At 34.9% G+C, this 17,912-nt stretch overlaps 1 protein-coding gene across 2 annotated transcripts in view; it reads left to right on the plus strand.

Moving 5' to 3' along the window:
• Positions 1-17,912, plus strand: part of LOC309590531 (BEN domain-containing protein 5) — a gene marked incomplete at both ends in the record, with an annotated part of 962,813 nt that overhangs the window by 17,304 nt on the left and 927,597 nt on the right. For both annotated transcript variants that reach the window (XM_082311814.1, XM_082311813.1), the window contains one exon: positions 649-767. In XM_082311814.1, coding sequence (XP_082167940.1) covers positions 649-767 — 119 coding nt within the window. The remainder of the gene's footprint in view (positions 1-648; positions 768-17,912) is intronic.

The raw sequence follows: 17,912 nt of genomic DNA on the forward strand, positions 1-17,912 counted from the left end.
TATGAAATAAATGCCATATTTTAAAAATTTTTTCTTTATTTAAGTTCTTTTTCTGAGTTTTGTTTCCTAAGCAAGCAAAGCTCAGATAATTGCATGCCTCCATGAGTATATGTCTCTCCCTTCTAATAATTTTCAAATTTCAAATATAAGTGGGACTTAACAGTCTCAAAGGTTCGAAGTTCATTTAAGATGCATGAAAATAGGCAGTGGGACAGAGGAAAAAGATCCCATTAATGCCCATAGTGAGGAAGATGCTGCTGAGGATTATGATAAAGTAAGATGCTGCTGAGGAGTTCAATTCTAGGGAATCCATGCAGAATATATGTATTAGAGAGCTTCAGTCAAAAGAAGTGGATTCAGCTGGATATCAGACTATTGCATATGAGAGTATTCAGCCACAGGACATGCATATGCAAGAAATGAGGCTGTGCGGTTTGTTACTTAGAGAAGCTTTAACGTATGATGCCATTTTTATATCCGAATTCTTAAATAAATTTTGAAACGAAAGAGTTAATTTACTGGTGCATATGTTAAATGGTGCAAATTTCATGTTATGTAGAAAAGCATGGGGGAATATCCTTCTACTGTTTTTTATAGTTTTTTGTTTTATGCTCATGCTTTTTTTTTTGCTTCTACTGCAACAGGTAGTGCCATAGGAAGTGATGATATCATAGCAGGGAACGTGAGCAAGTACACTGTTCTTCCAGCTGGTTATTGTGGACAGCCTAAAAAAGGACATCTTATATTTGATGCCTGTTTTGAAAGTGGTAAGCATTTTCAGCATTATTTTATGTTATGGAGTTGTCAATATATTAACACTTTTAACTATATCACTCATCTTTATACAAAGTGTCTTAATTTTAAAGAAGACTTACATTAAATACTACTTAACTCACTTTTTCACTTCAGTCAGAGTGTGACACAAAATCAGACTGTTCAAATGTAAAAAGGGTTGTGAAGTTTGTTCTTACCTACAATGTACATTTCATCAGGTCCAGCTCTTACCACATTATAGATACATAACTGGATTTTATTCTATTGTTATATACAGTATTTTTAGACCACTAATCAAAGATGTTGTATTTAAAAGATGTTATTTTAAAATTTAATTTGGAAGTTTACTGGGGAAGTTAACCTCATAAAGTGCCAAGCCCATCCTTGCATATTTAGATTTTACAAATGTGCACGTGCTGTCTTTAAATATATTTCTTTGTTTTTTTGTGGCCTAATTCTGTATTGCTGAAGTTAATGGAAGTTCTGCCTCTGATGTCAATAGAAGGAGAATGAAACTTTAGGAAGCTACTGCAAATTGAAAGTGAAATTATTTTTACAAGAGTTATAGTTAGCATATTAATTTAAAGAAAATTTTTAATCATGTATGTTTATATGCATGTAGGGTATGTAGGTAAATATATATGTGAATATGTAGCATTGTTTAAATTATTGTGTTACATATATTTGTATCTCCAGATTTTTAGCTTAAACCTATTATTATTGGCTTATAGACCTACAGAGCACTGTTAAACACCATATGTAGAAAAGGCATTTGGCAAGATAAACTGTAGTTTTCAGCATGGTTTATGAGAGAGGTGCTGGTAAAGCCAAAACTGCTACAGTGTCTTGTAAAATGAGCTTTTTATGAAGAGTTAAGTCCCTCAGGGTAGAATACTGGCTGCCAGTTCCTGGATAAATAATAAACTGAGTTATTTAAATCCTTTGATTATGTCATATATAAGGTGTAAATGATGCAGTGAATAATAAAGAGTATCTTATTTTTAAGGTATGTCTCTGAAGGTTCAGACAATAGTTATGTATTTTTAAAAATACTTCGGATGCTATTTCATAATAGTTATGGCTTTATGAATTTTTGTATCAGAAAATGGCTTATGAAATTAATCAGTTGGCCAAGCTAAGAAATTTATTGTATTAAGATGCTCTGCAATGAAAAGGATCAGTAGCAGCCATCAAATTATTTGTGAAGTAATGTGAATCATTGCATGATGGTTTAATTCCAGTTTTTGAACAATAGAATTAATTATGTTTTTAAATTAAAACATTTATTCAGTTCAAAGGTAATGTTCATATTTTATATACTTTGACAATAATAGCATGTGATAGAGGCAGATGCTATTTGAAATACTATGTTTATTTACATTGTAGCATGATGAAGCTGTGATGTTGCTTTGCATATTCAGACACCTTCAAAATACAAATATGAATAAAATTAATACCTTCATTTACTTTTTCATGATGATGATGTATTAGCAAGAATGATAATAATATTGTGTACACTTCATATGTAAATTCACTTCATCTTTTGTTTTATGTCAGCCAAGTAATTGCTTAGAGTACCTTAACTGGTCAAAGCAAATTAACTGATTATTGGATATTTTATGAAATTGTTATTAATGCTAAAATCTATCTCCTCCTATTATCCAAGCAGTAGCATACAACATTTATACAGTAGTGTATTGATGCTCTTTGAGTACCACCTTAAAATGGTATTATCCTATTGGAATTGCCTTTTTCAAAGAACAGATTATAAAACTGATCCCACCTGGAGTATTACATCTAGCTCTGGGGTCCCCACTACAAGAAATATGTGGATCTGCTAGAGGAGTCCAGAGGAGGGCCACGAAAATGGTCAGAGGGCTGGAACACCTCTCCTATGAAGAAAGTCTGAGAGAACTGGGATTGTTCAGCCTGGAGAAGAGAAGGTTCTGGGGAGACCTTATTGCGGGCTTTCAGTATAAAAAGGTGGCTTATAAGAAAGACACAGAAAGACTTTTTACCAAGGCCTGTAGGGAAAGGACAAGGAGCAATGGTTTTAAACTGAAAGAGGGTAGATTTACACTGGATATAAGGAAGAATCTTTTTACAATGAGGGTGGTGAGCCACTGACACAGGTTGCCCAGAGAAGCTGTGGATGCTCCATCATTGGAAGTGTTCAAGGTTAAGTTGGACTGGGCTTTGAGCAACCTGGTCTAGTGAAAGATGTCCGTGCCCATGGCAGGAGGGATGGACTAAATGATCTTTAAAAGTCCCTTCCTACCCAAACCATTCTATGATGCTGTGATTCTATGAAAACAGGTCACATTAATTTTATAATAATTCCAAGTTAGTGTTATCTTATAGACCTAAATATACCTGAAGGAAATAGGCTATTGGGATATAATATGTAGATTTTTTCTAAGACTTGTGCTTTGTCTGTTATGATGATGCTGTTACTCAACATGAGGATGTCATTGAAATCTAAGATCCCTCATACTTAAGAGGTATTAAAGGTTCTTTATGGTTAAAGTTTTGTAAGGATTTATTAAATCTTTAAAAATAAACACAATGCAATTAAAAACACAACAGTTATACTATACAGTGATTATAACTCTATATCTAATGTAACTTTAGTAGAACGTTTGACACAGTTTATATAACATTTTCACTGCAAATGATCTTGGTCTTAATGAAGCTATGTTACGATGGAGCAAAAGTGGCTGGACAGTGGTACCCATGGAGTATTCATTGATGATTTCCTTACAATATAGAAGTTGTGTTAAATGCGATTCCATAAGTGGCTGCATTCTGTATTTTCTTGAAAGATCTGGTTGATAGAACTGGAGGTTCCCTTCTAGACCTATTTTTCTATGACTATGATTTTATATTGCAGAAATGAAAGTAAATACCTTTCAGAATAGCGAAAGAGTATTAAACTTGTAGAAAGCAGGAAAAAGATTAACACTGAGAGAAGAAATGCTATTTAATATGCTTTCATTTTTGTACTGGCTACCGTTATTGTATTAACTAGTGTTGACAAGTATGAATTTGTTTGAGACAGAGAGGTGTGTTTTTATGTAGTCTGAAAACCAATGTCCAGTGTGCTGTTTTGAAGTGCCTTGCTTTCAAAAAATCATAAAAAATAGAATTGAAATGAGCATTGGGATTTCTTTTTAGTCCACTCCATTGTTGAGAGGTAAAATACACTATTTTTGCCATTCCTGACAGATATTTATCTATCCTTTTCAGAGGCTTTCAGTGAGGAAAGTTTCAATGAGGAAGCAGCAATCCATTCTAACGCTGCAATTTGCTCAATATAAGAAACATTTTCTGTCTATCTAGAAATGTTCTTACCAAAAATGGACTAATTCTTGTCCAGTCCTATAGGCACAGAAAGCAGATTATTCCTTTCTTCTTTGACTTAATGGCAAGCTGCTATCATATCTTTCCTTGGCCTTTCCCTCCTCAGGTTAAATAACTGCTATTTTTTTCAACAGTTTCTTAGTGGTCACATTTTCCAAATTTTTATCATTCTTTGTTTCCTCTGGTCTTTCTCCAGCTGTTCTATGCCCTTCTTGACAGGCAATGGTCCAAGGTGAACATGATACTCAGATAAGTTGGTGCCAGTACTATGTAGAGTTTATTACATGACGTGCCTTGCGATCTATTTACTTCTGCTATGTGACAGTCCAATCTTTGTCACAATAGCATGGCACTGTTGACTTCTATAAAATTTATGATCCCTTATACTGTCCAGATCCTTTTCAGAAGAAGAGCTACCTCACCAGTTTGTAGCTTGCACTTAACTTACCCTTAATGAATCTAATACTAGCAACAGAATCATTGCTGTAAAAGAAATACAATTATTGATAATGAAGAATGGTGGCTGAACCCTTTATCTTACACATAACAGACAGAAGAGTGAAGGAGAAAGAGAATTATCAACTTGCAAGTATGTCAGGAATTTGAATTTGTGTTTCCCGTAGTTCTGGCTAGTGTTCTAACTGTAATATTCCTTGTTATCTTTATTAATATTTAAGAATATATATGGCCAAAAGAAAATTTTTACATTAATTTATCATTAGCATAAAAGAAACTGATGAAAATTCAGATTTCTTGCATACCACAACATAATTTTTGGATAATGTCAATTTTCACAAGAAACATGAGTTAGTTTCAGGGAAAAATGGAAGCACAGTTATCTACGCATAGAACCAAGGAAATAAATGTCACATTTGAAATGTATACATTTGGCCGGTTGTAATTCCTTTTCGTATTATTCATTAATGCATTAATTTACTAACATAGTTTCAGTTTAGCAGCAATGCAGTGCTGTACAAATGTTCACCTCTCATCCTATCTGTTCTGGCAAAACTGTGAATTTTGCAGAATATAGCGCTTCGGGGAAAAGGATGTGTTCATTCTTGCTATACAAAGAAGTCCTTCCTGATTTAGTCAGGCCCAGATTTTGATGTAAAAATGTTCTTCAGGGAATCTGTCATCTTATACTCAAGGTGAATTGGTATTTCAGACATTTTATTTTGTGTGGATCTAAATGACTTTAAAGTTTAGTTTAGCCAGCTGCCCCTACTGTCTTGCGTTGGCTTAGTCCATGTTATTTCTGGTGGCATCAATTTAGTCAGCAGCCTCTTCTGTGTTGTGGCTAAGATTTGTTTTTGTTTGCTTAGGCATTTTATCCTTTTATTTTATTGTACCAGATGTTTTTGGAGATGATACCTCCAGTGCTGGAAAATATTTTTTTCCTGGGAACTTACATAACTGCTGTAGCTTTTCTTCTGCATGAGGCAACAATTACTTAATTTATTAATTTTACATGATATACATGAAGCCTTTCACATGTATTTTGCAAAGTGGACAAAGAAAACATAAAGGAAATGTCTCATTCCTTAAAAAGAGACCACTATTTTTATGGTGCTGATGCCAGTTCAACCCTTTGTGCAGAGTGCCAGTCTAATCTTCTGGACCTGAAAAAGAGAGGATGAATTTTGGCAATGACCCCAAAGCATGGGAACTTCCAGGATTTGACCATTGCTTATGCAGACTGCAAAAATGTCATTTATGTCAGGATTCAGAGAAAAGAAATGTAGCTGACAGTGACATCACTTTTCTTCCAAGCCCAAAAGCATGGCTGAATAGGCCAGAACACCATGAGTAGTATTAGAAACATGATTGCAGCTATCCTATAGGTCTGAAATGAACCATGAAATGTCAGCAGCTCTTGGTCATGGATATTTTTCTTTGTTGTTGTGTAAAGATTGAAATCTACAGATTTAAGTTTATGCTGTCCTATGGGAGCATTGGTGATTGACTAGATTCTCTGAGTGTTGAAGCAGTTTGATTTGTTTGAAATGACATTCCATGCACACTCATCTTATATAAATCAGGAGAAACCTCAAACGTGTTGAATTATTGTGGTAGTCTACAGGATGCCATCAGACAATATGGATTACTTCCTCTTTAAAATACCTGGTCTTGGGCTGCCTAGAGTCCATCAACACCTATTCTAGCAGGGTACGAAGCATGGCTCACACTGTCATGCATTCAGGCTGTATTTCTACAACTGCTACAGAAGTATACTTTCAAAAAGTATGCCTTCCACTCAGCAACCATCTTCACTGCAGTGTTTATAGTGCTTCGACAGGACCAAAGTTCCTCTGAGCTCAGAATACACCTGTGCCCACAGAGGCATCCACACCTGTTTTCTCATTGTGCAAAGACTGTTTGCTGGGTGTAGCCACAAGTTGCCTTCACAGCTCCGTCACAGAGTGCTTTCAAGGTGGGCTCAAAATGGAGGCTTTTGCCTCCCCAGGGTCTTGATGTAGAGAACTGGCATATGAAAAACTTCTGTTGACACTGCCGGATGTGGCTTCACTGAGGAAAAACGCAAGGGAAAATAAAATATTGTTCCTTTTGTTTGTTATCATCTGGCTTGCCAGCCACCACGGATATATTTGTTGGTCACTCTGGCCTGTACATACTTCTGGATTAACCACAGTGCCTTCTGTCTTGCCTGGTAGGATGTCACAGGGAACATGGAAGGTGGCTGGAGTTAGGTGGTAGACTGTGATGTGTTGTGAGGATGGTTATAGTGATGGAACATGGAACAGGAAACAAAACCCTAAAAACCCAAGCTCAACAGTTTCTGCTGCTTGTGTCTGAAATTGCTTGTTTTATAATTATTTTTGAGGATTGAAGGAACAGTGTTGGCTCACAGAGGTTCGTAAATCTCAGCATTCATACTGTTAAATACAGGGGCTTTTTATAAGGTTTTGAAAATACATATTTTGGCTTGTTAGTCAAATATAATGCTGTTTAAATGTTAAAAAATACTGTGTTTCTTGAAATTAGAAATGAAGCTGCCGTCTGCTTTTATTCTCATTTCAACCAAAAAGTGGAACTCCGCCAAGAGTCATTAAATCTTCTATCCTTTGGATGAATTCTTATTTTTTTATGAAAAAATGTTATGATTGGGTAATTTGTGTATTGTGATTTATGTTCAAAAGGTTGTAATTAAAGTTTTGTAAAATTTTAGATTAAATCTCAATTACTGTAAACCTCATATTATTATGTTGACTGATGTACCACCACCTTTGCAGTGAAAATGATTGCAAACATTAGTTTGTCTTTTCCTACAGCAGGTTTGTAAAATATTTTGTGTTAGAAACCTGAAAAAAAAATTCAGTGCTGATGGATTGCAAATGACATTAATCAGTTGAAAAAAGTTAAGATCTGCAATGTATTAAGAGATCTCATGTGACTGAGAAGTACCCTCGTATCATTTTTGTTAAGGTTTTAAATATCTTTCTATATTTCAAAAATAGTGTTATGTACTTCTGAAACACTTTGCACAATACTCAAAATTGCAGTAAGTGATTGTAATTCCGCTGATCTCATTGTAACCACTTACAGGCATGAAATAGGCCATTGAGCTTTACCATGAAAGATATCTTTTGAACAAAAGCAAAGATAATATAGGATGAATTGCCCTTTGGGGGTGCCTATGTCCCAGTTGCTAAGACTTGACTTGTAACTTTAAACAGCTAAAATTAGGGGAGATTAATCTTACTTGTGATTAATAAAATACTGTAAAATATGAGTTGCAAAACATTTTCTGAAATGGACATTTTTGTTTGCAAAAAAGTTTAAAAACGGAAACTAAGATGATACTGTTAGCATTATGTTCAAAGAAAAACTGAAATTCACCCTAGGAAATAGTTGCATTTTGGCCATCTGATATGCAACTGTAATATGCTTCCAAAATGGTTAAACAAGCTGATCCTGCGTGTGTTTACATTTAGGTGAACAGAAATACCCTTCTTCACCTTGATTTCAGTGGCACTACTATGATATCCCAGAACAGGAGTAAAGCAGTACAGGCAAATATAATAATGGCACATTAATAGAAATAAAATGTGCCAAAGGTGTTTAAAGCTACTTTCTTCCAGTGTAAACACTGTTAGTAGTAAACAAAACTGTGTTTTGGAGCAAAAACTAGTTGTTATTTCAAATTTTCTATATTATGATATGTCATGTTTAGCTAGAATCACTAAGTCAGGTAGACTCTTTTGGCTTTCACTTCTATGAGAATGCTCATATGCAATGTAGAAACAAAAGAAATGAAAGTCGGTATATTATTTCAGTAATGATGTCTGTTTTCAGCCTACTTTTGTGGCATCAAGGTGCGTCTGATTAATGAAACACTTTAGTTATTTCCTTATTTGGTGACAGTCATTTATGCCATGTTTCACATAAAGATATTAAGGGGTTATTGCTACCAGTAGGGATAATTTAACAAATGTTTCGCTTTTCTGAGAATGTATGTTCCCAGTTCAGAGCAGTGTTATTCTATCAGAGTATCAATACCTTTGGACTACTGCAAGTTAGAAGTCACAAAAAAATTAAGAACAAAAGATTGATTTTAATTTTTTTTTTTTTTTTTTAATGATGACCCTAGGCATAGATTAATGGATGTAGCATGCACAAAGTGATATCAGTTAACATATATGACATTACTCAGATGTCTCAAACTCCGGAAAAAGCATGTGAATGATTTATGGAATTGATATTAATCTCTTTCCAGTAAATGCATTACTAAAGTTACATGGGAAATTGATGTTACTGCTGTAATGCCAAATTAATTTCTTTCTTGCCAGGTCAGCATTGCAAATGGAACTAAATATTAATCTTTTAAATATCTAAACAGAATATAGTATGGAAGACATTTTTACAAACAGGGGTGTGCTTAGTGTTGATATGATACCAGCTAACAAATACAGCATTAGTCAAGTATTTTAACTTGTGGGAAATAGATATTAATGACTTATGGAGCTAATGACAATGCAAGAAGAATTAGTATAATAGCATCGGTAAAAAATCAGGATGTTAATTGTAGTTGGTGTGCTGATTATGATGTTCACAGTCAGTTTATCTTCTGATTATCATGCTACCTTCTTTAAGACCTAGACTTTCCCTCCTGCCGCTTGCCACACGTTTGGATCTCCTCAGCTAGTGTGCAAGCAAATGTGTTGATTTGCTGTTTGACTGACCTGAGAGGGACTGGAATAAGCAACTAGAAATGGAAGCAGAAATGTCTTAGATTGAGTAATTGTAAGTTCAGAGCAGATTTTCAACAGCCTCTGTATAAGCAACAACAAAATAGAGTAGGAATCCTTAGTCTGGAAAAGAGACAACTGAGGAAGAATATACTAGAGGTCTGTAAAATCATGATTCTTAGTCAAAATGTGTGAAACAGTGGTTCCCTGTCTGTTCTATTTGTACAAAATTAGGGGCCATCAAATGAAACTAGCAGTTAACGTGTTGAAAGCAAACAAAGGAGAATGGTTCCTCACATATTGTTTAAGCAAGCTGTGGAGCTTCTTTCTGCAGGATGTTGCAGATGCTAAAAGTTTACATGTCATGCTTTCAAGCAATAAAAAAACAACTGACAAGACCAGGGAAGAAAAATGAGTTGAGAGCTACCAAACACTGACACCATCTCTGTCTCCGAAGGTTCATAAACTGTACAGTGTAAATTGGGGAATTACTCTGAGGAGGTATCTTCAGATGATTGCTTTGTTCCCATGCTCTTCTCTAGGGATCCATTTCTGGCAGTTACTGGGCTAGACCTTGATCTCACCTGATAGATACATCTAGATAAATTGTTAATCACTTTTAGTACATATGATAATCTTTTACTATTTTCTAAAAATAGATTACGGGTTATAGTTACAAGCCAAAATTAACATCATGCAAAACTATAATTTGATCAGATAATAAGAAGGAAAATCTCACACTTATTGTTTCCATTCAAACTAATTTTCTTGGGAAGATAGTGGCTGAAGATGCTATGCTAACATTAACAACAGTTGTCCAGAAACACACCCAATGCAGATCCGTTCTTAAGATTTCGCACTATACGTTCCAGGTACTTACATTTCCATCAGACTTTCAGGTTTTGGTGGGATTTTTCTAAGCTCACTCTTTGACAGAGAAGGAATTTAAAAAAATCAACAACAAAGATACTTTATACAAAGATGTTTAAGTCGTTTTTGAGAATAAGCAGGAGGACTTTTGTATATACCAGGTTGTGAGATAAATTTTCTAGTTTCCATTTTTCTGGCTGTGTTCAAAATTTTCCATCTGGAAAAATGATAGAAATATAAGAAAGAATAGCAATGTCCCTGCCAGTGTGAAGGAACATTACATTACACTGAACAAATATCCTTATCTGAATATACAATCACTGAAATAAATGCAGCTGTGTTTATTTCAGCATAATCAGATATATTTGAATATAAAATCATTGACATAAATGCAGCTGTGTTTATTTCAAACTGCACATGTTAATATGAACATGAATGTGACATCAGTTAATCACTCATGAACGTATAGAGGTATGTATGTATACTGGCACAGTAGAGGCCTGTGACAGTTGAAAGTACGAAGAAAAAAATCCAGCTGACTTCGTGCTTTACCTAAAAATTTTTATAACAGCATTGGAAGTCACTGATGAGGAGATGCAAAATTCTTCTCATATAAAATCCTTGGATTTGAATAAATCTATAGTTACTCTACAAAGTAACAGGTGACGTATTCTTCAGTTACTGACTAAGGAAATAATTGCTTTGAATAATTGCTTCTTAAAATAGAGAATCGTGTTAGTTTTTAGTGATTGGTAGGTCCAGGTCAATCTCTCCTGATGGGTGCAGTGCAGACCTTAACTTTACCTTAGATTTTTATCTGATTTTGAGCCTTAGAAAGAGCTGCTAACCACCCTTCTAGAATTTCATCTTGCTGGGTTCTCAAACCCAGGGAAAATACAGTGAAGAGCAGTGCCAGTGGAAAAATTTTGGCATTGTTTGTTAGGGATGCTTCTCCTTCCTATTTCCCCAAAGTAGTTATCCGCCTTCACTGTCCTGTTTGTATCATAGAATCATTTAGGTTGGATCACCAAGCCCAACCATTAACCTAGCACTGCCAAGTCCACCACTAAACCATGTCCCTAAGCACCACATCTACATGTCTTTTAAATACCTCCAGGGATGGGGACTCAACCACTTCCCTGGGCAGCCTGTTCCGGTGCCTGACTACCCTTTCAGTGAAGAAATTTTTCCTAATATTCTTAACCTCTGTCTTTTTAAATCAGAGCCATTCAGAACTAGAAGAAATTGAAAAGTGTCCTTTACTCCGCTTATGCAGATGGTGCTATATAGATTATCAGAAGGAATGGCTGGACTCAGAATAAAAGATAAAGTGGTGTCTGAACAGTAAATATTTTGGAGCTAAGAGGTATTGGAAAGGATTTATTTTCATCTGGGAAAAGGTTGAAATATTCTGCTAAACTAAATAGTGGTATTTTGTTCAGTTAGTTCAATAACCCGTAATATTATCCCTGTTTTGCAGAAGACAGCAGCACAAAAGACATGGTTCTTGACTGCCTAGCACCTTTTGTAGTAAATTTCAGCTGTGTGAAATAAGTGCGAAATGGCTGAGAAATGTTAAGAGTGGTTTGAATTAGTTTCATATGAACCAAACGATGAGTGAAATTTAGGAAATTTCATATCTTGTATTATGTCTACTAGATTTGATCAAGTAGTGATGTTATAAAGAATAAGGGAACAGAAGGAAAGGGACTGAAGCAGTGAAAATGCGTTTGGAACGTTTGCATCAGGTCCTGCACTCAAAGGGGCATTGGCTGTGTTGCACAGCAGTGCAGTGCTGCTGTTTCTCTGTTACTGTGTGACATGCAACATGTGGTGCTGCTGATTTGCTCTGTACATGGCTTAGGCAGCACTAACCGAGAGAACAATGTTTCTTTTACTTGCTTCTCAGCTCCAGATAGATGAATACACTTGTATGATCACTTTTTTTTTTTTTTTTTTTAAATGAGTTGAAAACACTGGAACAGGCTGCCCAGAGAGGCTGTGGAGTCTCGATCCATGGAGGTATTCAAAACCCAAGTAGGCACAGTACGGAGCAACCTCCTCTTGCTGACCCTGCTCTGAGCAGAGAGGGTGGACTGGACAATCTCCAGAGATCCCTTAGAAATCACTTAGAAGATTACCACTTCCCCCCGCTTCCTCCCACCTCCGAAATTAGAATACACTTCAGATAGATTCTGTTCTTGTTGTTGTTCTCTAAATTGTTTTAAAATTCTCAACTGCCTGCTGTTCCAAAGTTAACAAGCCAAATTAAGATCTTTGCTTGTTTGAGCTGCCACTGTAACACAAAAAGAGACAAAACACTCTGAAATACATAATGGTCTGTACTTTTGAAAGAATACTGGTTGAAAAACATACTTCAGAAGAGGTGTTTCTGCATAAACCAGAAGTATTTTTATTCTTGGATTGATACTATCTATCTGGTTTTAGGAGAAAATATTTTAGAATATTTTGCTCAGCCTAACAGGAATTTGGATACAAGTTATTAGGTGGGAAACATACATTATTTTGGATACTTGCAGAGCTTCATTTTGCATTTATTGATTCTGTTAATAACTAATTGCCTTCTAGGTTCAGCCTTTAGCATGCTAATTTTGTTTTAGTGCTTGTATTTCTGAAAACAAACTGGGAACAAACCATATATTATCAATGTGTGTTCTTTAGACAGCTACTGGAATTCCAGGATCTACTACAATAACATAATGTGAAGGTAAATTACCATAACATATTAAGGGTTATTATTATATTCTAACGATTTCTGGTAGATCACATCTCTTTTTCTCTCATCTGAAACTGTAAGATAACTTTTTTTTTCTGTAAGAAGTATGATTTATTCTGTTTTAAAAAAATTGGTTTTGAATGTTTATTGTTGCTTCTGTACTACATTATGAATGATTCATTTTTAGTAGCCTTTTCTAAGATTGTAAATGAATGTCAAATTTCTAATGTGAAAAACTTTTAAGCCTTTTTCATGAATGCAATATAAAAATATATGGAGCTAAGGAATAATACATCCAGATTTTTTTTTCCTTTCAGCATTTTCGTGGTCAGCTTAAGAAATTATGTTCAGAGTGAGTTTTGAAATGATTGACTAATAATTATTTGACATTTGTGTTCCTTTTTTGTCTTTCTTCTTATTTGCAGTTTTTATTTACTTACATTGTTTCATTTATATAAGGCTTTACATATATCTTTCATATTACTGTTAAGTTGTATGATGAAATATCTTCAATGCTCTAATGATCATATAAATGCACATGTACCTGCACTGAGCTGACTGCCACTTGTGTAGGCACAGCCAAATTAGATTGCAGAGCAATGTTAGCACAGCCCAAAATGTCTTGAGACTGGATAAATACTGAGTTGGTGAGTTCACTCTAAGTTTTGTGCTGTTACAGATAGATTGCTGTCAGAATACCAGAGCTAGCTAATTTGTGCCTGAGCTGGATAAGGTGACATATGATGATGCACTTATTCCCCTGAAATGCATTGTAGATGTACTCCTTACTAAACAGTAAAGTTAAGACAAGGAATGGAACAACAATGTTATAATTAATTCATGCTTTCATCTGAAAAATAAAAGATGATAGCAAGTTGAAACTTGCCTTTTGGTGTTTACTGCACGTATTTCCTGTGGTTCTCCTGTTTCAATAGCTTCAGGATTGATACGTTCTCACTTATCCCAAACACTTGTCATCATCTTACTTGATTATCACAATGTTATCCTGCCTGTTATTTCTCTTTCCTCTCTGCATTTTTGTAAATGTTATTGCTGAAATATCTTCTTTTGTATAATGAGAGAATGTTGAGCCCCACCTCTTGAGCCTGTACATTGAATGCTATATCAAATTAAACCTTGTTATCCTCATCTCTAGGACTCTATGTTATCAGCCTTCCATTAGCATGTTTTGTTTTTCATTATTCCCATCTGTGTGCTCTTCTTTATTCCTTTGGATTTAGTGATCCATTTATTTCTTTCCTCATATTTGCATTTGCGTTGTCATCAGTAAACATTTTTGCCCCTTTTATTTCAGTCATGGTTTCCCATTTTCACGTTTTTTCCTCTGCAAATATCCCTTCTATTTTTACTTGAAAGATTTTCTTAAATCTGTCTTTTCAAAATTCTTTCTCTTTTTTTATTTTATTTCATTTTTTTTTAAAGGAACCGGGATCTGGAACTATTGTCCTGATGTTTGGTTATTATTTGTCCTTAATCAGTCTGCATGTTCTTTTGGACAGGAAACGTTTCTCACCAAAAACTTCTAACTTCAACGGTGCGCTTTAAATCTTTTCTCAAACACAGGGGATCTGTGTTGACAGATGCCAAATCTTCAGTGCTTGGTCCAGGGCAGAAATCAGTGGGAAAATTTCTGCAAAACTATGACTTCTGTTGGCTTTGGGTCAGATCATAAGCTTGTGAAACTTTCTATGAATTAAGTCATGTGGCAATTGGGAAAATGTTCTGTTATTCAGTGGGCCAGAGGTCAGTAAGAGTGAATGCTAGAAGAAAGATAACTGATGAGATGGCATGAAAATAAGAACATTCTGAGTGATTACAATCAAGTTCAATTAAAGTGTCCAATATCTGTAGTGTAACGATCATTATGACATCTAGATACTTCTTAGGATGTGAATACATGACTTCCAGGACCTCTAATTTTATTTTCTCTTTAGACTATTAGCCTAGTTAATAATAGCTTATGCTTATAATCTCTTACTGCAGGAGATCACTGTGTGCTTTACAAGGTGCTTTTGTTTTCGTTTTATAGTTCAGAAATCTGAGGCTCACAGAAGTTAAGAGCTTCAGTGTTATACAGTAGAATCACCATTTGAAGCATTTTGACATTATCTTCTTTGAAACACACTAATTGGATTTAAGCCCACACCTTTGATTACTCTTTAAAATTGAACAAAGTATGTGTCGTCCTGAATCACGGTGGATAAGACGGACTTTCCTTTGTAGGGATGCTATTTTAGAGTTTGCCATGCTTCAACAGATATTAGGAAAAACAGGTATTATTTCAGATATAACGTAACAATAACTGATATTATTTCAGCAGTATGGGAAAACTTAAATACTGTTGGAAAAATTGTGTCAGGTTATCTCCACTGACTCAGAGTGATGAAGAATGAACCAGCTGAGTAAAGAAAGAGTGGGGAGAACAAGCATTATCTTTTGCAACCTGTTCAGTTTTGGCTGATTTAACCTAGATGAGGAGATAAGCATTGTTGTGTGCTTTGAGAGTACTGTAACAAGCTTTGTTAACTAATAATAGTAACTGGAAGACATATGTTAAATTGTTGATTCATATGAGAAAGAAAGTACTGAAATCAGAAAGTTGTATTACTATAATTTGATAGTTGTGATTTAGTCTTTATTATCTATGTGGCTTCACAGCGATAGCAAATATAGGCTAGTATATTTTAGCAAAATAAAATTCCAAAGTGGATGAATTAGAACATGTGGAGGAAATTAAGTATAAGCTGATTAATGCAATCCAGTGTGATTTTACTGTGGATGCTACATTTGAGAGATATAGTTTGTGAATGATTTCAAATCTTGCAGAAAGGTTTCAAGACCAAGAAAATCTAACAAAATAAAATAAACTTATTTATTATTAATATTCTCAATTAACATGTTTTAGTCCTATAAAATAATCTTGTCTTGCAGTAATAGAGCCAAAAAAATATTATTAGCCAATCATTGCTCCATTTTTATTATTGTTTGCCAGATGATTGATAGCAGAAAAATGTCCTAATATGGTTTGGGTATCATTATGTCAAACGCTTTGCAGAGGAATGTGGACACTCAGTTCCTTATGAGAGTACTGGCCAGTGTAAAATTGTCCTGTAGTATGGTACACACAGGTGGTGCTACCTTGAACCACGTAATTTTAATGGAATGTGTTCAGGCTAAGGTCTGTTTGTGTGGGTTCTGTTTCAGGCTGGGTTCTAGGCCTTATCAGCAGTAAGGTACAGCAAGCAAATGCAAAAATAATAAGAGAGAAAGGGGAAAAAAGAGAGATACTAGTATCCATGTGACTGTGTAATCCCTGCTTCTGCAGGGGCCAAATCCCTCGGCATGTATAGAATTGGTTTTTGCAAGTGAAGTTTTGTATGCGCTTAACAAAATCAATTTGCTGATTACAAAAAATTAGTTTTTTTAAAAATTCAAAATATGCCTGATAATCCTTCAGGTTTCGTGATACCCCCTATTATATTTTTATTTGTAAAAGAAGTATTTTTGTATATAAATTGATATTTACAACACTCCTGCCATCCTAGTGAACTATAGGAAGCTGCCCACCTGTTCAGAATTAGAAGCCTTTTTAATTTTAATTGTAATTCCTAAATTATAAACTATTTCTGTCCTTAGAGTGGACAGTGGGACTGCCATTTTTCTTGTGAGTCTGGGATGTTCAAAAGCAAAAGATCATTCTATTGCTGACTTCCTTGCACACCAGCAGTATGACAGAAAGTCATCTTTAAGTCACAGAGGTAATGTTTTCATGTCAGTATGGTAAAAACACGAAAATGAAGACAAAGTCTTTAAAAGGGCCACAAAAATGATCAGAGGGATGGAACACCTCTCTTACGAGGGAAGGCTGAAAGAGCTGGGGTTGTTCAGCCTGGAGAAGAGAAGGCTGCGGGGAGACCTTATTGCGGCCTTACAGTACTTAAAGGGGGCTTACCAGAAAGATGGGGACAGACTTCTTAGCAGGGCCAGTAGCAATAGGACAAGGGGTAATGGTTTTAAACTAAAAGAGGGTAGATTCAGACTAGATATAAGGAAGCAATTTTTTACAATGAGGGTAGTGAAACACTGGAACAGGTTGCCCAGAGTGGTGGTAGATGCCCCATCCTTGGAAACATTCAAGGACAGGCAGGGTGGGGCTCTGAGCAACCTGATCTAGTTGTAGATGTCCCTGCCAATTGCAGGGGGGATGGACTAGATGGCCTTTAAAGGTCCTTTCCATCCCAAAACGTTCTATGATTCTATGATACGTTCCTGGTTTTGAAGACTGGCTTTTGAAAAAGTGTGTCTATTTGGTTAAAGCTAGTGACATATGTTAATATATTTTTTATTTGAAAGTTTTTCACTATTAATAGTAACATTTAAAAATTGTTCTACTAATACATTAAATATCCACATTTTTATTTTGAAGTAAATAAATAAAAGTAGTACAAGTTATAAAAGTTAAAGAGCTACAATATTATTAAAATTAGGAACCACGAATAATGACTTACTTCTTAAGATGGTAATTGTTTTGTTATGCAACTGCTAGCACAATGTTTCATAAAGTAATAAATCTTTCTAATGCATTTAATTGAGAAAAAGATTTTTGTATGTCATAATCAATGTGTTGTAAAGTGCATGCATATAGATTCAAACCCAAAATTGAAATTAACCTTGGATATATTTAAAGAAGTTAACCCTTTTATCTCATAGTTAATATGCTTTATGTGCTAAAGGACTTATATTAATACCCCAGTACCTTCTTATATGCGAACAAAGAATTATTTTTAAGGTTAGGTTTTGGTATAAAATGACCTTGCTATGGATTCACTGACAGGGTGTACTATTAGAAGTACAATACAGTATATAACAAAAGTAGTGGGTTTTGTTGTTATTTTTAATTGAAAAGGTTTGATACCCCCTTGGCTTCTTACATAAATAGA

This window comes from Platalea leucorodia, assembly GCF_965183815.1.
Source record: "Platalea leucorodia genome assembly, chromosome: 5".
Classification (NCBI taxonomy): Eukaryota; Metazoa; Chordata; class Aves; order Pelecaniformes; family Threskiornithidae; genus Platalea; species Platalea leucorodia.